The sequence below is a fragment of the Podarcis cretensis genome (genome assembly GCF_951804945.1).
Source record: "Podarcis cretensis genome assembly, chromosome: 4".
Classification (NCBI taxonomy): domain Eukaryota; kingdom Metazoa; phylum Chordata; class Lepidosauria; order Squamata; family Lacertidae; genus Podarcis; species Podarcis cretensis.
The window spans coordinates 86,465,086-86,488,540 of record NC_137173.1 but is presented as its reverse complement, the minus strand read 5'-3'; the positions used below and the strand labels follow the sequence as shown (position 1 = coordinate 86,488,540).

Below are 23,455 nucleotides of genomic sequence, written 5' to 3'. Positions count from 1 at the left end.
ACTGTCAGTATTCAAAGGCCATTAGTATTTCCCTCTAAAATGAAACATAACTCAATATAAACCCTCCAGATGTTCAAATAGCTATCTGCATGAAATTGGCATTGATTTAAAATACGTTCAAATGTAGCAAGGGCCTTGTAAGTTCTCAGACCGTTGCACAATGGACAGTGAGCATTTATCCTTCCAGGATCAAGGTGTATGTCTCTTGACAACCATAAGTGCTCACAATATCCACTTATTGTCCTGCTATTAACGTGCATACCATAGGAATATAGTTTAAAAATACAGCACCTGCAGTAAAAAACAGTAAAAAAACCCACCTGCGGATTGATTTTGCCAGTACAGAATTTATATGAAATTTAGCTTTAGACTAAAAAGAATATATCACTGAGGTCTTTCAGCATTGCACCTCCAGCATCTAGCTGTATTAGACAGTGCCTTCCTCTACAAATGTTGTGGAATCTAATATACCTGAAACAACATCTTTGCTGCATCCACCTCAGTTATAAATCTGAAGCAATTTCCATTGTTTGGGTTTTGTTTATCTATTTATATCATTACATTTTATATCCCACTTTTCCTCCAAGGAGATCAAAATGGCACATATCCTCTCCCCCTCCCCATATTATCCCAGCAACGACCCTGTGGTGTAGGTTAGACTGAGACTCCAAAGTTTCTGAGCATCTACTTTACAAAGGTCCAATAAGCAACTATAAATAGTAGTCGTGGATTTAACTTTCTGAGAAGATCCAGTAATTCCTTCCAACAATTTAGGAGGTGCCAAAGCACTCAAAGCAGTTGGTTTATAAATAGACACCAACAGGTGTTGTAATAGAAGATATTGTCTCCCATTTGAACCTTTCAACTGTATAAATTCCTCAGTCAACCTATTTCTTCCACAAAAAAGACTGCCACTATCTTAAAATTAGAATTACCCCATAATTTGTCATGTTCATATGGGTCAAATTGTAACTGACAAGACAATGTATGTTATGTCTCTTTAGTTGCTAAATTTTTAGGTGCTGTAGGTCTTTTTCTTCTTTAATCCTTAGATCCCAAAATTAGCCACATCCTGAGAATTCTTAAAATGGCCACTAGCACACAGTCCCCTAAACCAAAAGATAAGCTTTAAGTTTTTTGAGTTCAGAGGGCACCTGTTCTCTTTTTTTTAGGATAACCGAAGTCCTTCACATTCCATGTGCAAATTTAAAGTCATATGATGGTTACATTACTAGTATTATATTTGTCACAAATATGTTTGGAACAGTTATTACTCTTCCCCACCACAGCATCTGTAAAATCTTCAAATGCTCAGGCATGTAACACTACTAAAAGTCCATATAAATCACAAAGACAGTGTATTTGTTGATAAGCTAGGAGGATACTTTCTAGGCATCTATATTACAGTGTAGAAACCACAAGATCCTTATAACGTAAATATCTATAGTATGTATCCATGCTGAGCAAACAGATTAAACAGGCAATTTATGTAAACGTTGACATAGCACCATCTATAAAAACTTGCAAGGCCAGAGGGCAGGGGAAGAAGAAAAATGAATATCCAAAAACCAAGAAAGGGAGGACAAAAAACCCCACTACAACTTTCATATTCGATAACAGCATACCTCATTCGCCACCTCCCATCCCATTGTCTCCTTAGATTTTTCACACACAAAAATAGAAAACACTGGAATCCAATACTGCAGTAATAGTATGGGTTGACTACAGTAGACGTAATATGCAAACCACTTAGAATTTTCCTATTAGTCGGTGCTTGTTTGACCATATCGCAGGGCTGCTGATGGAAGGAGTCCTTAGGTTTTTCTTTAAATATTGGTTCAATAAAGTAATGCTCTCATTTCTGAGAAACTGACTCCTAACTTAAGGGTATCTCAGGGTACAGCTTAACCTATGCATTTGCTGCTCATATGACAGGCCAATCAGAGTGATGGAAGCCCTGAGGAGATATGGCTTTATTTGGTATTCATAACATTTGTTCTGTATTTTTTCTGTATCAGGTCGGTTTTTGTTGTAGCATCTAATTCTGTAGTCTCTTGAGAATATACTTTGTTTTGAGATAATGGTAGTGAAACTTTTCTTCGTTTACCCAATTTTTTCTCTTATTTATTTTATTTCATAATAAAGTATCATTTTTTAAAAAGGAATGCAAACATTAATAATATGTAACAATCTGTAAGAGCATAATAAAAAGGCCACAGCTCTAAGTTGGAGGAACGTCCTCAGTCACATCACGATTTAATGCCACGTACGCCTTCGCAATGAAGATAAGCCGTAATCACTTCAAATTAGTATCTGCAGTCCAGCAGAGATAGCAGAAGAGAAGGCCTTAAAGCACTGAAACATTTCACTCTGCATCCAATGTTGGATTTATTCCAAGGATGTTTTGTTCCTCTGCTTTGTACTGGGATGAAAAATGAATGTTGCTGATCACCTATACAAAAGCAAAAAGTAGCAGGGAAACTTAACGAGTAAATAATTTCCTGTTACCATGCTTCATTAAAAATCTCTGTTGATTAGAGTCTCTTTTGTGCAATCTGCAAATAGCATAATATTATGCTGTTCCATTCCTCACCGAAGTTCCCCCTTTCTGGCACATTGCAGCAGAAACTCTCTAACTTAAAATGTAAAAAAATTAAAAATCAATAAATTGGCAATGTTTATCTGTAACTTGTAAAGAGAGGGCTGATATCTGGTGAGCCCGATCTCTACCAAGTTGATAATATTCAGGTAATTATTATTATTATTATTATTATTATTATTATTATTATTATTATTTATTTGTACCCCGCCCATCTGGCTGGGTTTCACAAAGATGAAAAATACACTAAAATGTCACATATTAAAAACTTCCCTGAACAGGGCTGCCTTCAGATGTCTTCTGAATGTCAGGTAGTTGTTTATCGCTTTGACATCTGATGGGAGGGCATTCCACAGGGTGGGCGCCACTACCAAGAAGGCCCTCTGCCTGGTTCCCTGTAACTTGGCCTCTCGCAGTGAGGGAACCGGCAGAAGGCCCTCGGAGCTGGACCTCAGTGTCCGGGCAGAACGATGGGGGAGGAGACGCTCCTTCAGATATACTGGACCGAGGCCATTTAGGGCTTTAAAGGGCTTTAATGCCAATATCTTTCATAAAACATTTTCAGTGAACTTAACAGGCTGATCTTACTTTTGGCCAGATTGCCAAGAATCCATATTGCATTTTTGTGTGCAGTTTTCAAGTTGAAGCATTCTAGCCATCATCACATAAGTAGATTTTGGTAGTGCCGCCATTGATGTGTCATTTGCAGCTGCACTGTTGTCCAATTTAGACATTCTGGATTCTGCTTGATCAAGCCTAGCTGCAGTGCTCTACAGAATCATGAAGCTGATCAACAGATTCTTTAATAGGCTTTTATAGCTTTTATTGTCCAGCCATCTTTTTGAGAGTTGACATTATTGGAATAGGTCAGTCATTAAAGCATGAGATGCTTGAGTTGTGGGTCCATGCCCCACATTGGGCAAAAGATTCCTGCATTGCAGGGGGTTGAACTACTAGATGACCCTTGTGGTCCCCTCCAGCTCTACAATTCTATGATTCTAGAATCTTCAGCAATTCCCACTGTCCCTGCAGCCTGGTGAGAGGCTGGTGCCTGCAAGTTCGTGGCAGATGCACTTGAGTTTTAGATGCCATGATCTCACAGAAAATCACTCTTTGAAAAATAATCACCTGCTTTCAGTCCACTGGTTCAGTTTGTGTAATTATCAGGCTATGTTTAAGCCCACAATTGCAGGAGTAACTGAAGAGTATATGATTATGCCATCATTTGAAACCAGAAGTCAATTTTATATATATATATATATATATATATATATGTATATATATATATATACACACACACACACACACACACAGAGAGAGAGAGAGAGAGAGAGAGAGAGAGAGAGAGAGAGAGAGAGAGAGAGACTTGGGGGGCATAGCCCATCTCCCAGTATGAAATATAAAATTCAGTATACAGTGGTGCCCCGCAAGACGAACGCCTCGCAAGACGGAAAACCTGCTAGACGAAACGGTTTTCCGTTTTGGAGGCGCTTCGCAAAACGAATTTCCCTATGGGGTTGCTTCACAAGACGAAAATGTCTTGCGAGTTCCCGTGCGTTTTTTTCACTTTTTTCGCCCTTTTCCTAAGCCGCTAAGGCGCTTATCAGCTGATCCGCTGATAAGCCGCTTAACAGCTGATCGCTAAAAGCCGCTAAACCGCTAATAGTGCTAATCCGCTAAGCTGTCAATGGGCTTGCTTCGCAAGACGAAAAAACCGCTAGACGAAGAGAATCGCGGAACGGATTCTTTTCGTCTTGTGAGGCACCACTGTATTAAATGTATTGATAAATTTATACTAAGAACAGAAGTGGGTTTAATAAAAAATCTATGCAAATAGATTTCAATTTTAAAATGTGTCATGAAAGCTGTGCCTCTGAATACCTTTACACCTAATGGATAAAGTACACATTGTTTTCCTGAGAAACCAAAAATACTAGGATGCCTATCTGAAGGAATACAACTGAGTACTTAATTTATTGGGTTGAAACCAGTTAAGTCATTCTTGGAGGAGATTGCATTGAAATTGGCAGATTAAAGTCAGTCAAGGCTAAATTGCAAGCCCATTGATTTCATAGGGTCTGTTTTGAGTATGACTAAATTGGATGCAATGCATTGGCTATTATCCTAAATTTTGACTTACAGGTTTTTATTTTTTTACAAACTTACTTTAGCAATGCTGTTGCTGGTGAGAGTGCGTTGGACAGAATGGCTTGTGGCCTTGGTGGAAAACTTGTTCTGCCTATGATAAAAGAACATATTATGCAAATGCTTCAGAATCGTAAGTAATTTAATTTTGGACTCAAGGCAGATGTTACAACATGTTAATCAGTGGTAATGCTTCTGGTGCTGAGCTGTTAAAACAAGTGAAAAATGTCATCAAAGACAGGCTTAAGTAACTTTGAAGCCAGTGGCAAGGTGCAATTTGTTCTTTCAGCAACAGTTCTGAGTGATCTGTAGTAGGAGCTTCTTGTGCAGTTATTGCTTGTAGGAGAAGAGAGCTATTAATTTTTCCTAATATTTAAAGGTTCTGGGAACGGATTCATCAGGATTGATTCTGTTCTGCAATCCAAGATTGTTCTTCATTGTGACACTAAACCCTTCCTCCAATTCAAGGAGTGTCCCAAGTGTGTGAACAGGAGCATCAATGTGTCATTCTCCTTATTTGTCCAAATAAATAAACGGGTAGTAGGATTTCATCTGCCTGCCTTGCATTCTAACCTTTGCTGTAATGCAGGTGTGGAGAATTAGACCGAGTCAAATCCGTACTTTTCCCGGCTCCTGTGAGCTAACTTTCAGCTTGTGGGCAAGACGACCAGTCTGTTACCTGATGTCATAATTATGACATGTGATTGACAGCTTTCAAAGTCCAGTGGAAGTTGCTATAACAGCTGATCTTCGTTTACAGGAATATACTTTGAAATCTGTGGAGGGGGAAATACTGCTAAAAGCGATGCACTTTTCCTCTGGAAAGGAAAAAAATCTGTTTTTAAACCACTGAAGGAAGCATGTGCTCCACTTTCCCAATTCACATTGCTTGTGGCTTTTGATATGGCAGGCCTTGGTTCCTTAATATCAGCTTACTTACCAGGATTTCAAACCACAAAGTGCAGCTTGAGAGAGAAAGGATGAAGGATGTATTCACAGCTTAGTATAAGAGAGAGAGCCACTGAAATTGGCTTGAAGAGATTCATGTTATGTGTAAAAATATATTCCTAGTTTCTGTATGCTTTTTACTAAACAATATTGCTTCTATTCAATATCTTTCAATTCAGCTGACTGGAAGTGTAGACATGCTGGCTTGATGGCTCTCTCAGCTATTGGCGAAGGCTGTCACCAACAGATGGAAGGGATTCTGAATGAAATAGTTAACCTGGTTTTGCTTTTTCTTCAGGACCCTGTAAGTTTAAAGCACTTGCCTTCTTCAAAGTTTGCATTTGATTCTTTTATGAATTTATTAATCAAAGTTAAATATTTCAGCACCCAAGAGTAAGATATGCAGCTTGCAATGCAATTGGCCAGATGGCTACAGACTTTGCACCAGGCTTCCAGAAAAAATTCCACGAGAAGGCAAGTAGAAAGCTATGTAATTCAATATCAGCCAAATTCATTCTGAGACAATTCACTCACAGTAGCCATCTGTGTTGTAGGTAATTGCAGCTCTTCTGCAGACCATGGAAGACCAAGGCAATCAGCGAGTTCAGGCTCATGCAGCCGCTGCTCTGATCAACTTTACTGAAGACTGTCCCAAATCACTGCTTATTCCTTACTTAGATAACTTAGTGAAGCATCTTCATTCCACTATGGTATTAAAATTGCAGGAGGTAAGACAATCAACTGGAGGATGATTTGAAAGCAGAATTGGTTTAACTAAAATCTTGCTTTGAGATTTCATGAAGTTTTTTTAAAAAATAATAAATTTTTTTTTTCTCCCAACAGCTGATTGAAAAAGGCACTAAGTTGGTTCTGGAACAGGTCGTTACATCCATTGCATCAGTTGCTGATACAGCGGAAGAAAAGTTTGTTCCATACTATGATTTATTTATGCCTTCTCTTAAACACATTGTTGAGAATGCTGTGCAGAAGGAACTTAGACTCTTGAGAGGGAAAACCATAGAATGCATCAGCTTAATTGGCCTTGCAGTAGGTAAAGAAAAGGTAAGTTGATAAGAATTAAATAAGCACCTATGTTTTCATGGGAGATGGCTTTGTGTGCGCAAATACCAGCAGCTGGGAATCACAAGGGGGTAGAGTGCTGTTGTGCTCAGATACTGCTTTTGGGCTTCCCATAGGCATTTGGTTTGTTATTGTGAGAGCAGAAAACTGTACTCTATGGGCCATTGACCTGGTGTAGCAAGCTCTTGTGTTATTAATGTATGCTGACTATTAATACTGCTGCTAGTGGTTACAGGTAACCAGGCAGAGGGCGTTCTCAATAGTGGCGCCCTCCCAGTTTTTCAGTTGTGTATTGTGACCTCCAGCCCCCCAAAAGTTTTATACCCCTGTCTTAGTGCAACATGATCAAGCCCAAAGCTCACATGCTCACCTCTTCTCCTCGCACATAGCTAGGAGAAGGTTCTTGAAGCTTTTGATCTATTTTTTATGTAACCACAGTTTCCTGTGTACTGTAAACCAGTGCATGCGCTTAAAACAATGTTATTTAAGAAATCTAGCTTCAGAAACTATGGTTTGAAGTTGTCTTGTTTCAAACTGCCCATAGTTGGTGTTAGCTGCTGATAGTTGATGCAAGAGAACATGGTTAACTGAAAAGATGCAAAAGCTCCCAAATTCGTCCTCAGTCACACAGCAGGAGAGGGGAAGGAGGGATTCCATGAGACCAAGTCATCCTCTGGCTCTTTCATTGTGTAGTGAACAGTATTGTATTTAAGCCAGGAGCAGCTGGCATGGTGAGGTGGTGCTGTGAAGCCACACTCCCGAAATTGGCATCGCTGTCACACATCAGAGTAAGGGTAGCGTGGATGCACTGACAGCTCTCTCTATGTGCCTTTTCAGCCCAAAATCTCACCCCTGTCCTAGTGAGCCGCAGCAACACTGGTGTCAGGAGGCAGCCCTGCCCAAGACATCTGAACGACCAGTTCTAATTCTTTATTAAGAAAGTTATAGACCTACAGCTAATCAGCCTGCCAGTTCTCCTAGCCTTTGCAGACATGGGATGGATTCCACAGCAAGGAGATGACTTGTCCGCACCTAAGCAAAAGTGCCCACATTCTTTATAAAGAAAACAACATGTATCATGCTGCCCAGATTCTCCCATTGCTCCCCCTGCCCAGATGAGAGCATAGGTGGCAAATACCCAACTATTACAGATAGTTCCCCTTTCTGGGCTTAGAGCCCAGGACCCCAAGCTCACCGATAAGGATAACATCAAAGCAAGCCAATTAGTTTATATCAAAGCAAGTGAATATAAGCATATATGAGCTCATTGCTACAACAACTACCAATTAATTGTAGAGTTATCTTGAGATGACATTAGCAGAGCTTCTGTAACAGTTCATCTTTGGTTCAACACCCAAACTGAAAATAAATTTGGTTGTTTTATGTGTTTGGCTATTATTTTATGATTTTCGCTTAGAACCTTGTTCTCTGCTGTATTTCAGGATGTAGTAGGCTCTCTCTGTAATAACTCATGAACTCACATTTTCTCCCGGGATTTCCAGGGTTTTTAAGATAGCATAAATGACTAATCTAAAGCTGGCATTCTAAATGAAGTAGAGGCCAACTAGATAGATCCTGTTTCTTCCCTGTGGTGTCAGATTTCTGTAGCTGATCTGGACTCTCCAGTTTAGTATGGATGGTGAACCCATGTTTATTTGCAACACTACTGTGGTGCTCTCATATCCTTTCTGGTCTCTTATAAGAAACTATTGTCTTGAAGTGTAGTCCATTCAGGCTACTTTGGTGTGGCGACTGTTGCATTTGTGCAGGTGTTTGGATTGCATAACTGATTCCATCTGGCTCTACAATTCTTTTCTGAAATTTTGAATAAATATATGTTAACAGCAAGCAGCATCTGAATGCACGTGTTTTCACTGCTTTTGATGTCACTTCAAATGTTCATAACTTCATTGCAGTGTTCTTGCGTTCTTTGATTGAAACCAGGTTAAAACCATGAGTATTAAGCTTTTTACTTAGAAAATAACTATTTAGCCGCCCTGACATGATTTCTTGGTTCTTCCTATTTATAGTTCATGCAGGATGCATCAGATGTGATGCAGCTCTTGCTGAAAACACAGACTGACTTCAACGACCTGGAAGATGACGACCCTCAGGTATGTCCAAGCATTACTTTGACCTTTGAAAGCACCTTATTACTAGAGTATCTCATGCCTGTTGTCAGGGCGGTGGCTGTTTAGAAAGCTGATCCATACTTTGGCCAAATTTTCTGTTGCCACATGCATTTTTAGTAGGATCTGTAGATTAAAAGGTTTCTGTGGCAATGTGACTTGCTTTAGTTTTAGCTTGGTTCGAGATTTCACTGTACGTAAGTGGCCCAAATCTGCCTTTTTCCAGTTGGTTGTATTTGGAGAAGGGAAAAGCTGCGGAACTAATGCTAGCTTTATACCAAACTAGCTAAATGCTCATTGTGTGATAGACAGAGCAGAGATGAGATGGGGAAAAAATCTGAGACCTTTCTCCAACCCCATTCATCATTGTACTGGGTGATTGGTGAGTTCCAATCTTCAGTAGCTTCTGCACTCTGCATTTGTCCCGCTGCTCTCTGGAGTCACTTTTTCCTATAGTCGCATTCCTTGCCTATAGGGACAGTTCGTATACAGAAAATAGGATTCACTGGGGAAGCCAGATAAGGAATGTGCTTTGTTTATAACACTGGTGTGGTGCAGTTGTGTGGTACTTTTCCTACATCTTTATCAATGCAGTATTCAGAAACCACTTTTGACTGGAGTCAAAAGTTTTGACTTTTTAATTTCCTGCTGAGTGTTGTGGCTCCAGCTGATTGCAGTTTTTGTTATCTAATGGGAGAGTGGCTTTTGGCTACCGAGATGAAATGTTCCCTTCTCATCGTACCTCTGCCCATGAGCTTACTAGATGGCCTTGGGCAAGCTATTCTTTTTCAGCCTCACCCCTATCTGCAGTATGGGGACTTAGAATGCTCCCCCTAGAAATCTTCAAAACTACAATTTTGAAATGCTGATTACTGCTCAGCTGTTGCCTGTAGAAAATAGTTCCTAACATCAATGTGAAGCATCTGTACCACTTAATTTTTAAGATGGGTTTGATTTTTGCTCAGCACAGGCAGTGATGCAACTTTTAAGAAAGTATTCTTGCAGAAAAGAAAAGTAAACCAAGGCTATTAATTTTCAGATATCGTATATGATTTCTGCATGGGCTAGAATGTGCAAGATCCTTGGAAAGGAATTCCAGCAGTACCTCCCTGTTGTGATGGGTCCTTTAATGAAAACTGCATCGATTAAGCCCGAAGTGGCTCTCCTTGACAGTAAGTTCTGAGACTTCATCCATTCTTAAATTAGCTGTAAGGAAGGGCCCGGCTCTCCTAATCGTTTTCTCTCTCGATAGCACAAGATATGGAGAACATGAGTGACGATGATGGCTGGGAATTTGTAAATCTGGGTGACCAGCAGAGTTTTGGTATCAAGACTGCAGGCCTTGAAGAAAAAGCAACTGCATGCCAGATGTTGGTGGGTACTGTTTTGACCACACGGTTTGAACTGAAATCAGTATTCAGCAGTATGGAGGCCCTGAAGCTGGGGTAGACTGCAGCTCAGGAGCTGAATTTGGCTCATGGGCAATTAAAACTTAGGAGGGTGCAGCAAGAAGGGTGGAATAGCCTGGTGACTCCGTAGGCTCTTTCACACTATTAAAGATAGGGAGCGTTTGCCCTTGGGAATAGAGAAGAGAAAGTAGGACCAACTTTAGTGAAGGAAGGGTATGGACAGACTAGATAACACTTGTGGAATGTTACTGTTGTTAAAAGATTTAATTGTTCTGTAAAGTCACAGACGTGTAGGAGTGAATTAATCAGACAAAGTGCACCAACTTATCACAAGCGACACAAGAGTGTCCCATTTTCCTTTATCTTTGTAGGTGTAGTTTTCCTGTTTGCTTAATTGTTTCTCATTATACCTGAAAGTCATTTAATAATTGCGCAACAGTATTCCTTTTCTAAATTGCTTACATTTTTTTTGTTTTAGGTTTGCTATGCCAAAGAGCTGAAAGAAGGATTTGTGGAGTACACAGAGCAAGTTGTAAAACTGATGGTTCCTTTGTTAAAATTCTATTTCCATGATGATATCCTTTTAGAAGAATGTGTCTGTAAATGCCTTGTGAAGTTTTAATACTATAACCTGCAAAATGTTCACAAGTACTTTGATGTCATCCTGTAAGCCAGCGGTTCCCAGTTTGCTAAGTACTGGAACCCCCTGCTTTTCAAAAGCCAGGCCACGGACCCCCCATTTTCAATTTTTTTGGATATCTCTGGTAGGTTTTGTAACATGAATGGTGCTACGGACCACCACCATCCCAGCATCCATGGACCACCAGTTGGGAACCACTGCTGTAAGCTATTTGGAAGAGCTGCAAGATATTGTCATTGAAGCAGGATAGAACTCCTACAGAATAAGCATATTAAGAATCTTAAAGGGCTGTTAGAATGGTACCCCTCTTCTTTAAGACTTTTCCGTGGCAAATGTGCATTATTCTGCCTTGCTTTCCATATTTAGGGATGGGGAATCTACAGCTTACAAGCTGAATGTGACCTATAGGATCTCCCCATCCAGCCCACATCCTCCAAAATAACTACTTCCATTAATGCCACCAATGGGAACTTTTGTAAGCCTGTTTGCCACATGGGGATGATTTTAAGGGGGGGAGCTTCACAGCTGAGAAAGGAAGAGTTAAATCTCTCCATGCACTGCAACATACACACACACAAAAATTCCTCTCCACATATACTAGTTGGGCTCAAAAACATCTTGTGCTGGTAGAAACTGATTTTTAATCCTAATTGTTTAGGCCGGGAAGAGGGGGTTGTTTGTAAGAGGGAGGGCGTGTGTGTGTGTGTGGTTCTGAGTCTCGCCCAGTGTTGACAAGCAGCCCAAACAAATTTCACCAAAAGGGTTGTGGTCCTCATGGGGGGGGGGAGGTTATCCAACCCCTTGTGTATAGGATTCTAATTTAGCTGCAATGATGCAAAGGCCTATATTCAGCTAAGGCAACGCTGAAGGATCACACCACCAGTTTTGAACATTATGTGGAGGTATTTTACTAATTTACCTTCATTTTGAAAGGATAGGCAATATTTAAACACCTTTTCAAATGTAAAATTGCCAAGCACTATACCATTTATCCTTCCATGTTGTCCAAACTGTAATCCAGGAATCAATATTGTTTTCCCAGATTTTTAAAAATGTGCTCTACTTTGTTTACTTTGTTGAGTGGAATTAAATTGTAACAGATATATAATGTTCTATGCTTAATTGTAATTTAAAATCGAATCCTAGGATTCTGAACTGGGAAAAGTGGGATTCGATCATAGCCTCGAGAAGGAAATTATATGATTGGTGGTTGTCTGACACTGGCAAAAAAATGTTTGGCAGTCATTTACCTTAATGAATTCAACGTGTTCGTGTGGCAGCTGCAGAATCCATGCCTTTGCTCCTGGAATGTGCAAGAGTTCGTGGCCCAGAATACCTCACCCAGATGTGGCATTTTATGTGTGATGCTCTTATCAAGGCCATAGGGACAGAACCTGACTCAGATGTACTGTCAGAAATAATGCATTCTTTTGCCAAGGTAATATTGTACTTTGCATGAGCTACCTTTCCTGTCTCTCTGAATAGAAAATGTTATATTTTCAGTAAGGAGAAATAAAAGAGAATTTAAATTAATAATTTTAATGTCCTAGTGCTTATGTTTTACCTGAATTTGCACAAGCAGGTGCAAGTAGCCATAAGCCTTAGGCTCACACTCCCCCTCCTTACAAGAAGCAATTAGAAATATTCACCTTTTGTAGCAAAGCACTAAGCACTAACTAAAAGTAAAAAGTTCTATTTGGCTCTAACGGAGACGAAGGGAAGAGGGAAAGATGAACCTGGAGATCCTTATATATTCCCAATCTTTCAAAGCAAGAATACAGTTATTGTCTAAGAATTTTTGTGCAACGGCAGAGCAGTATTAGCATTGTGAAGCAGAGTATATTTAACAATCAACTTTAGGTGCCTTGTGATTGAGATTATATTGTTTGTGAATTTGTTTTGAAAGACATCAAATTGTCAAACAAACTTGCTAGTTTTCTTACAAAACTATGCAACAGCGAAAGGTTGTTAAAGTTTAAATGGTTAGTGAACAAAACCTCCTTGTTCCAACTGTATGTTTTCTTACTGTACAAGAATATACCGGTAAACCTATCTAGCCTTGTATTGAAAACTGGTAATCAGAATTAGGTAGATATTTATTTAGTTTGCAATTTAAGTGATTAGATTAGTGCATGAAAAGTCCCTGTTGGGGATTGATTGATTGATTAAAAATTTATTTTTATGCAAGTACTTTAAAAAGACCATAATCATAGACAATTCTTTCACAAGAAGGAATGACTTTTCTAAGATTGTGCCTGTGGCAATGTTTGTTCATAATCTAAAAGCAATAAAAAGGAAATTAAATTTATTTAAAGCTCATACTATTAATATTTTACACAAGCTTTGTAATGTAGCCAATAAAATGAAGTAGGGAGAAGCAAGTACACCAGCTTGAGTTCTTTGAAGGAAAGGTGGGATGTAAACAATATGATTAGTTATTTATATTATTATATATAGAGAGAGTGTTTTGGAAAGTGTTACTTGAAATTGTTTGAACATCATTTTTCAAGCTGATAAACTTTTATTTCATTAGTGTATTGAAGTAATGGGAGATGGCTGCCTTAACAATGAACACTTTGAAGAACTTGGGGGAATATTGAAAGGAAAACTAGAAGAGCACTTTAAAAATCAAGAATTAAGGCAAGGTAAGCTTAATTAAGGGTGCTTAATGTCATCCAAATATTTCTCAAGGCACAGCTTCTAAATTTAACTAACTTGTTCACAAAAAAGAGGTAAATAAGTAATAAGTATGGTGAACCACAGCCTATACTATTGATAAACACTGTTGTCAAGTGCCAGCCCAAGAAAGCACTAAATTCCTTAAACAAGATGACAATTCTATATCTATCTCAGTAGCTACAGCGATATTTTTTAGTAAAGCTTGATACAGCCTTTTTCTTATTTTAGTATGTTTATATACTTAATATATAAACATATATTTAATATGCTGCTGAATATTCAGAATTTCCAAGCTGAATAAGAACAATTAAAATTCATTCTAGAAACATGAAACTACCTTAACGTGTCTCGGCATAGGTTGCCATTTATTCCTGCACATCATCATCCAAGGGTCCTTCTATCCTTTTTAGAGCAAGTTTCCTGTCCCTTGGGTTGATCTACCAAATAATTGCCCTCTGCTCCTTTTCTACAGCTTTCTTCTTGCAGCAAGCCTGAACATTTCTGAAAGCAGCCATGCTAATACATTAACAATTTGCTTTTTAATTAGTGAAAAGGCAAGATGAAGATTACGATGAGCAAGTTGAAGAGTCCCTGCAAGATGAAGTAAGTTCTGTTGGTTGTCTTCACAAATAGAATATTCTTAAAAGCTATTTCATATTACGTAACGGTATGAAATGGTGCTATCGCTTTTCCTCATGCCCGATTTGCAGATAATTTTCATGTTCTTTGGGAAGCTTCTATCAAGTAAATACCTAATAGTCTTGGGTAGGCAGTTCAAAGGAGACAAACTTTCTAGATTCTCTCAGGTGCCACTCCACAACATGCTGGAAGAAAGGAGATTGTGTAGTAACTATTGAAGGGAGACTGTTTTGGGGAACATCACATCCTTCTGGCATGCTTCCAAACATCTTCTATGGCAGTAGATCACAGGCTGTTTCTTTCAGTAGGACTCTAGGCCTAGCAACGACCTTGAACCTACAGAAACATCCAGATCATGTTGGGAGCAATGTAGGACTGGCCCTGACTTGATGGAGCCAGTGCTTACTGATCCTATGACAGGAAATTGACCGTACACAACGACACACATGAATATGGCCATCTCTTCTCCCACACACATGAATATGGCCATCTCTTCCTGATACTGTTCCTTGGGGCCCAGTCCTCGAGAACTGGTGCCCAGGGTTCCACAATCCCACTTGTCATGGCAAGTATTGTACTATCATCTGGCAAGGGTGATAGGCACCAGACTTCCCAGTTTTAAGAGCTGGAGAATAGGGATGGGGATCATCCCCACTGTTGGCACAGCACCCTGGAAGCACTCAAAACACCTCCAAAGTGCTGCACAATTCCAGTGACTTCAAGGTTAGAAGAAGCATAGCTTGTTTTTGCCTCGGAGACACAGAAGCAGATTAATAAAGCCCAGCCTTCCTGGGGAGTTGCTGTGTTTGTGATGCACTTTGGAAAGCCTCTGCACTAATATATGGCCCAAGACTCCTCTCTAGCTTTGAATGTCCCTGTAACTGGGTTAGGCTATCAGGGTGTATTGCCTCTCCATCTTGAAATGTAATACTGAGGGAGAGGGGTATTATCCCTCGCCTTGGGATGCATGTCAAGAATGAGACTCTGGATCTGGCAACCACAAATTTGCTTGATATCTGCCAGCGGTTGCAGCATCCCCATCTTTGTGGCAACTATCTGGTATCCATTAAAATATTACATTTAGATTTTATTATACATTGCTGTAAGCAGTCTTAGAAACAAAGTTTGTATGACATAGCCTCATCAGGGAAATACTGCCCCTGCAGCCCTGCCAACAGCAACTATTTTAGGGGACTTCTTAGTAAGATGTAGGGTTTACTTCTGAGTAAGCATGCATAAGGTTGTGCTGGAAGTCCATGACAAGTTTCAGATCAGATATTGAATTGCCGTATTTTTCGCTCTATAAGACGCACCAGACCACAAGACGCACCTAGTTTTTGGAGGAGGAAAACAAACAAAAAAATATTCTGAATCTCAGAAGCCAGAACAGCAAGAGGGATCGCTGTGCAGAGAAAGCAGCAATCCCTCTTGCTGTTCTGGCTTCTGTGATAGCTGTGTAGCCTGCATTCGCTCCATAAGATGCACACACATTTCCCCTTACTTTTCAGGAGGGAAAAAGTGGGTCTTATAGAGCAAAAAATACGGTACTTTCTGGTTGTGGATTAATATGACAGAAACGTTGATATCTTTATTATGGTGGATTAAGGCATGCCAAGAACCATGATATTTATTTCCAAGTTTAAGTCTGTGCACAATATCTGCAGGGCTCTCCTTCATAATGCTTGCCTTGATTTTGTCAAGGTACATTTATTCCCTTCCAAAAAGCACTTGTTGGGTCTTTGTTTTCCGTGGCCCAGGGAGTTGTCGTGAAAGGGTACAGTAATGGCACTGCTTTTGGGTGAGGGGGCAGCTTGTGCTGTTCTGCCTCAGTCGGTGGTTCTACAGATTTCTTAGCTGAACTGGGATTGGGGTTATGTAATGGGGGGGGGGCAGAGTTAACCCAGTGTTTCTAGGTGAGTTCTTCCAAAGCAGGTGTTATATGCAGTCTTGATCAGTTTTTTAGTATTTCAAAATGTTAGCACACTAGTGTGTAAATGCAAAATAATAAACAACTTTGATAGGAGTATAACCCATCTTGCAGAGTGGTCTCTGAAAGAAATTCCCAAGCGAATATCCATTTGGCTGTTTTCTTTTTCTTCATTTCATTGGTTTCCAATGTAAAGCTGCTGGTTGGAGCTGTCCTGGCCTTTTCTTTCTAAGGGCTGTTCCCCTTTCCCCCATTTTCTTCTGATGGACGAGGGACTGTCTATACTGGAAGGGCTAGGGTTTGAGTCACAAACCTTAAAAAACCTGGACAAGTAGCATCAGCCTTCCTTTACATTGGTCAAGCCTTCACTGAGGTCTGGAAGGTTCATTGGATAGGCATACAGCTAATTTCAAAAAAGGATACTTAGTCACATTTTGGGCAAGCATTCTGCAAGATTCAGATGTAGTTTAAATTCTTCTCATGTTTGGACAAACTGATGCAGATACTTTTATTTGCTCATGGAAAGCCTAACTGGTCTTATTAGCTGTAGGTATCGGAATCAAAGCAGTCAGTTCTAAAGCATTAGTATTACTATATAAGCAGTCACTGAATTTCAGGTCCTGGCTGGTTCATGGGTATGCATATTGTTGGTAACAATAGATGTGTTCTTCGCCTCCCAGCCATGCACTGGGATTGAAAAGAATTGGTGAGATCACCTAGGAAATGGCAATTATTTTAATGTGAGGGGAGGAAGGGTGAATACAGATGACACTTTTTCACAATTGCACCTGATGTGTAGCAAGATCTTCCTTCCCATTTGGCAAGATTATACCAATTACCATTCTTCTTTGGAGGGCAGCTTACTATATTGCAGTTTAAGCATTTGTAGAAGCTCAGCCACCCCTTGTGGAAGCAAGGAAATCAAACATCTTGGGCTTGGGCTTCAGTGTAGGAAAATGTAGATGGCTGGCTATAGGAAGTAGCTGTGTGAGTGGGGAAAAGGGCTATAGCAAATAGTGCTAAGGGTCTGTTGAGGGTGGGAGAGAAGAAGAAAAACCTAGATAAAATGAGTGATATAATACCTTTTAGCCTAGAATATTCTCTTCTCCCTGCCATTTCCATAAGATGTCATTGCTAGGAAAATGCCAAGTTAGTTCTAGTCTGATGGTGAGAGCCAGCATAGCATGAGCAGGCATGTGGCCATGCACCAGGGCTTCTTCCTCACCTCCCCCTACAGCCCCCTAATCTGCTCCATCAAGTAGATGAACCTTCAAGCAGATATTTGGGGGAAGGGAGACCCTGTGGAGCTGCATGGATCTGCAGAAGTCCCATTGTGCAAGTGGGCAGACAGCATTGCATACCACCCTGAAACTGTAAAAATGTTAAGATCCATCATTCAACATTATCCAAAATGGTAGATACTGATTCCATTGCTTTTCCCCCCTTTATCAGCACGACAGCGATGTCTACATTCTGACTAAAGTGTCAGATATTTTGCACTCAATATTCAGCAGCTACAAGTCAAAGGTGTTACCATGGTTTGAACAGCTACTACCACAAATTGTCAACTTAATTGTAAGTATCCTGGAGCTCCTCAAGGCTTATTTAGAATGGCACAGAGGACCCTCAAATTAATATTGTCAGCTATGGGAGGATGGGTCAGGGAAGTCTCCTTGTACAATGATGCTTAGGTACAACATTTATAAGAAATTATTTAAATAGCTTATTGGCTATAATTCTTTGCAGCTTTTCCCTTGACACTAAATGTAATGCTGGTATATGCATTTGCACAGAGACATAAACACTGCAACAAGAGGATAGCAAAATATTAAGGGTAAAGAGTAACTTAGAGCAGTGAAGATGGGCTTTTGTTTTGTAAATAGTGTTGGCATATTTACAGTGAGATGGTACTTTAGTTTTTCTCAAGAAGCAATTAATTGTCAAACTGCTGTGGGGTGATGGACCCCGCAAGCCTTCAAAATATGTATATGAAACCTCTTCAATGCTTTAGGGCTGGGCAAATACTAAATAATACTAGTAGATTAGGAATCTAGGGCAATCTGGGTTTCTAAAGAAGTGGTATTCTAGCTGCTCTAGATGTAATGAGGTGGGAGGACAAGGGACAACCTTCAAATAGGTGGAAGGAACGCTGATTATGTGTTTTTTCCCCCCTTTACAGTGCCCACATAGGCCATGGCCAGACAGGCAGTGGGGTTTATGCATTTTTGATGATGTCATAGAACACTGCAGCCCATCCTCATTCAAATATGCAGAATACTTCTTGAGACCAATGCTACAGTCAATATGTGACAACAGCCCAGAGGTTAGACAAGCAGCTGCATATGGTATTGGCGTCATGGCACAGTTTGGCGGGGACAATTATCGGCCTTTCTGCACAGGTATCTTACATGCTATTTATCTGGCACATATTTTAACTTTTGCATATGTAAGCTTCTGTTCAGGCCTGTAGGCTGCCAGTTTGACAGCTCTACTTGAAAGTATAATTTTTCAAAAAATTCAAGTATTATAATGCAGTGTGTTTTTTCCCCCCTCCAAAAAATATTGGCATTACCAGAGGCCCTTCCATTGCTGGTGAGAGTTATTCAATCAGCGGATGCCAAAACCAAAGAAAATATCAACGCAACAGAAAACTGCATTTCAGCAGTTGGGAAGATCATGAAGTTTAAGCCTGACTGTATAAATGTTGAAGAAGTGCTGCCTCATTGGTTATCATGGCTGCCACTGCATGAAGACAAAGAAGAAGCTGTTCATACTTTCAATTATTTGTGTGACCTAATAGAGAGGTAAGAAGAAAATGCTGCTTGAGCCATAAAGGTTAAGACTGATTTCTACATGTGTGTGCGTGAAGTGTAACATTTGGCCATGATTTTTATTTTTAGGCATTACATTTTTAGATTTTCAGTTTCCATATACAGCGGTACCTTGGTTCTCAAACTTAATCGGTTCTGGGAGTCCATTCAACTCCCAAAACGGTTTGAAAACCAAGACACAGCTTCCAATTAGCTGCAGGAGCTTCGTGCACTCAAGCGGAAGCCGTGCCGGGCGTTCGGCTTCCAGAACACTTACTTCCGGGTTTGTGGCATTCGGGAGATGATTTGTTTGGCACCTAAGCCGTTTGAGAACCAAGGTACAACTGTACTCAGATGTGAAAATGAAACAAGCCTTGATATAGTGTCTGCAGTTTTAACCCTCATGTATTATCTCAAACTTTTTTTAAAAAAAGTGAACACACATACTTTTAATCAAACAAATTGAGGCAATGGAGATTAATAATTATACTGCCCACCTCTCTTTCTATTTGGCAAATAACTGCCATGGTGTACCCATAAGGAAAAGGATTAACTTCCTCAGTGCCACAGTTGCAAAATAAAGAGATGAGAGTTCCACTTGTGTCTTTGTTTGGCCCATAATACAATAATTGTATCTTTATGTTGACACCTTTTTAAAGTTTAAAAATGTACAGCAGAAAAGAGTTTCCCAAGGGGCTTCACATAAAGTTACTGTTAAAAAAATAAGCAACAAATAGCTGCCAATTAACATATTTGACCCTGTTACCAGGTTAATAATTCCACACACAACATATTACATATATCTGTTATCTTGAGTTTATGTTGTGTGCATATGTAGTGTAATCAATATTAGTACAACATGGTAGATCCTTATGGAACATCTGTAGAGAGTGATAGTTTAACGTGTTGCTGGATATCAAAGGGAACAAACCTGCCTCATGTTTATTGCACATTTATTATACTGTTTGGTAGTCCTAATAAGGTAGATGAAATTTAGAGTAGTTAACCCAGTTTAGATTAGTTGATTTCCTTCATCCAGCGATCAAAATCCTGAATATGTTTAGAAAATAACTCCTAGGGAGTACCTGATCTCAGATGAGCCCACCACAGAAAAGATGCTTTCTGGTTGCTAGGAAAAAAGGAAGGGAAAACTAGGGAGATTCCAGGGTGTGCTAGAAAACAAGACAAGCAGAAAAAGGAGGAGGGAAGAACAGAAAATATTAGGACATCAATGATGGCAACCTGGAATTTTAATATAATACTCTCCATTAAAGCTGTTGTGTTATGTGCCTAGAAACCTTTACAGTGTTAATGCTAGCTAATTTTAATTTTCTGTTGCCTTCCCAACAGTAATCATCCCATTGTTTTGGGCCCCAACAATTCTAATCTGCCCAAAATATTCAGTATAATTGCGGATGGTGAAATGAACGAAGCTATGAAGCGTGGAGATCCATGCACCAAACGACTGGCTAACGTAGTTCGGCAAGTGCAGGTAAATGCAAATTAATATTTTCATGTCTGCATTTTCACATCTCGCCAGTCCAAACCCTGGTTAGCACAAATGTGTGAGCTCTCAAGGAGATCACAGGTGCTTTGCTCCTCTCCAGTACAGCAAGTGTGTCAGGGTTTCTCCTGTGGTTATAGGTCATGCTTTAAGAGGAGAGATCTTAACAAAGATCTCTTATGTTTCCAAGCACAATTCAAAGTGTTGGTGCTGACCTTTAAAGCCCTTAACTGCCTTGGACCAGTATACCTGAAGGAGCGTCTGCACCCCCATCGTCCAGCCCAGACATTGAGGTCCAGCTCCGAGGGCCTTCTGGCGGTTCCCTCGCTGTGAGAAGTGAGGTTACAGGGAACCAGGTAGAGGGCCTTTTTGTTAGTGGCACCCACCCTGTGGAACGCCCTCCCATCAGATGTCAAAGAAATAAACAACTATCTGACTTTTAGAAGACATCTGAAGGCAGCCCTGTTTAGGGAAGTTTTTGATGTTTGATATTTTATCGTGTTTTAATATTCTGTTGGGAGCTGCCCAGAGTGGCTGGGGAAACCCAGTCAGATGGGCAGGGTATATTATTATTATTATTATTATTATTATTATTATTATTATTAACACACTTCTTTACATTGGCATTCGACACTTGAGGGGTGAAATTTTAAAACCCACCTTATTTTTGTGACTAAGTTGTTTTAAACAGTTTTGAATATTGTGTTTTAATGTTGTGACCTTGCCATGGGACCATAAGAGTGAAATGTGGATAATTAATAATAACCACACTTGTAAACTGGGATGATATGCTAAGCATTACCTTGACTTAGCTGCTGTTCTGCACTAACCTACAAAGTTCAGAGAGGAGCAAAGCAGATCGCAAGCTGTCATGGTAAGCCATATGCCGGCTTACCATGGCATGCAAACCAGGCTGATGTGTAACGTTATTTTGTCACTTGTCAGAATTGTAACATTTCCCTCAAAAGTGGCAGTATCTCTGACTGGAAGACATTTCATTTTGAATGATGGCCACCGTCCAGTGGCCCAGAGCTTGCTCAGATTTGTGTGGCATATAAACACAATTTACAGGCAGCAAATAGTAGAAGGGAATACACACGTCTTAGTAGGGTTATAAAGCATAATCTACTCTCCTGGAAGAAGATAAGATGAATAAAATTTCAGATCTTGCGATTCAGCAAAAACCAAAGGAAAGAGAGGTTCTGGAAAGTAGCTTGCCACATTTTTGCTGTGGTTTTGTCCTTCTTACTCTGGTTAATTTATTCCTTGTCTTCCCAGTCTTATGCCTAAGAATCACCATATACTTTCTCTAGAACAGAGATGGGGAATCTGTGGCCCTCCAGATGTTGTTGAATTCCAACTCACATGCTCCTTAATTACTGGGCATGCTGGCTGGGATTAATGGAATCTGAAATCCAGTAACATCTTCTAGAGAGCCTCTGATTCTGTTCCTGTTCCAGAAGAACGTGAATCTCTAAAAGAATGTTAGCAATGCTTATTATTTTAGCTGTATTGAGTACTTTTTACCTGTTGTGTTCCAGTCCACTCATTTTAAACTTTTTAATGTTGTCTTACCTCCACACACCTGAGCGCACTTAGCAAAATGAAGTAGAAGGTTTTTAAGAGTGGGAAAGATTTTGTGTGCAAGGGTGTCTTCTAAAGCTTCTATTGGGTACCTATTAATATGCATGTTTAACTTACCCACTATTTTTCCTTCATTCTGTAGACTTCTGGAGGTTTGTGGACAGAATGCATATCTCAGCTCAATGCAGAACAGCAGGCAGCCATACAGGAGCTCCTGAACTCTGCGTAAAGGGCCTTAATTATCATCCACAAGAAAACTCCAAATAAACATTTACCCTTCGGTTTAGGTTTCTTTGTTTTGTTTTTAAGAGAGAAAACTGTAGTGCATGTAGGCCATTCTGCAACCTACAAGCAGTGGCAGCAGGAAGAAACGGTTTCAAATGGTGTTGCAATGAATTTCTACCCATCAGCACTGAAGGAGCTCCCTGTAAAACCTGCAGTAGCACTGAAGAGTATTTTTCTAATGGTATGAACCAACCACATGATGGTGAAAGGGAAACAAGTTGAATTTCCATTAAGCATAAACTTAATTAAGACAGCTTTTAAGACCAGGTATTCAGTAGACACCCATTATAACAGATTACAGGCATTTTTACCCTCTAGTGTTAACATGTATTGGAGTGTGAGTATTTTTGTAGGGTAGAAAACACCCTTCTGCCCACCAAACCAAGTAGATTAAGAGACTATAAACTGACGGCAACATCGAGCATGAAGACTTCATCGATATCGCATTCAGTTCTCTGAAACAGGCTTGTGTAGCGACTCAATGAAGAAAGCCATTGAGCTCTCAGCCCTTGAATGTGAAGTGTCTTTGGCATGTCTGACAGTATCTCATCCACTCCTTCAATAAATGACATTGAAATACAATCAAAGCTTGTGTAAAAGTCCAGTGCTGTGTGGTCTCTTGTTTGCCTTCAGTGGAAATAATTGTTTACTTTTCCAAGTACAACATGTCGCGCTCAGAATGCTTGGTCTGTAATCATGTTTTTTCAGTCTTCGTATTTCCGTGTGTAGAGATTTAAGAATCCACTTCTTAGGGTACTTTCATGTTCTCCATATGTCTTTTTGTTTGCTTGTTTTGACCTGATTCCATATTTTCTGAGATGTGCATTTTAGCAACAGAATGGTCGCTGAATAGAATTGCCCAGTCTTTGTAAATCGGCACACATACAAAGATTCATTTTAAAATGGAATTGGTAACATATTTTGATAGAGGGGATGTGACTTAAGTACTGTTCTGCGTAGTGCTCCATTGTGGGCCTTTTTAATATGAGATCTTCAGTATTTAAGTATTTGATTTTGTTCTATGGTGTCCCAAGGAACAGGAAAGAGCTATGCTTGACTAAAACCACTAGGACTTAC

At 39.9% G+C, this 23,455-nt stretch overlaps 1 protein-coding gene across 1 annotated transcript in view; it reads left to right on the top strand.

Moving 5' to 3' along the window:
• Window positions 1-22,965, top strand: part of IPO5 (importin 5) — a 35,784-nt gene extending 12,819 nt beyond the window's left edge. The window contains exons 10-26 of the mRNA XM_079973146.1: window positions 4,771-4,877; window positions 5,872-5,996; window positions 6,077-6,166; window positions 6,247-6,420; window positions 6,536-6,754; window positions 8,803-8,886; window positions 9,941-10,073; window positions 10,154-10,275; window positions 10,789-10,885; window positions 12,216-12,388; window positions 13,484-13,595; window positions 14,177-14,232; window positions 17,648-17,770; window positions 18,375-18,594; window positions 18,771-18,999; window positions 20,356-20,497; window positions 22,236-22,965. Coding sequence (XP_079829272.1) covers window positions 4,771-4,877; window positions 5,872-5,996; window positions 6,077-6,166; window positions 6,247-6,420; window positions 6,536-6,754; window positions 8,803-8,886; window positions 9,941-10,073; window positions 10,154-10,275; window positions 10,789-10,885; window positions 12,216-12,388; window positions 13,484-13,595; window positions 14,177-14,232; window positions 17,648-17,770; window positions 18,375-18,594; window positions 18,771-18,999; window positions 20,356-20,497; window positions 22,236-22,322 — 2,293 coding nt within the window. The 3' untranslated portion in view covers window positions 22,323-22,965. The remainder of the gene's footprint in view (window positions 1-4,770; window positions 4,878-5,871; window positions 5,997-6,076; window positions 6,167-6,246; window positions 6,421-6,535; window positions 6,755-8,802; window positions 8,887-9,940; window positions 10,074-10,153; window positions 10,276-10,788; window positions 10,886-12,215; window positions 12,389-13,483; window positions 13,596-14,176; window positions 14,233-17,647; window positions 17,771-18,374; window positions 18,595-18,770; window positions 19,000-20,355; window positions 20,498-22,235) is intronic.
• The last annotated feature ends 490 nt before the right edge of the window (window positions 22,966-23,455 follow it).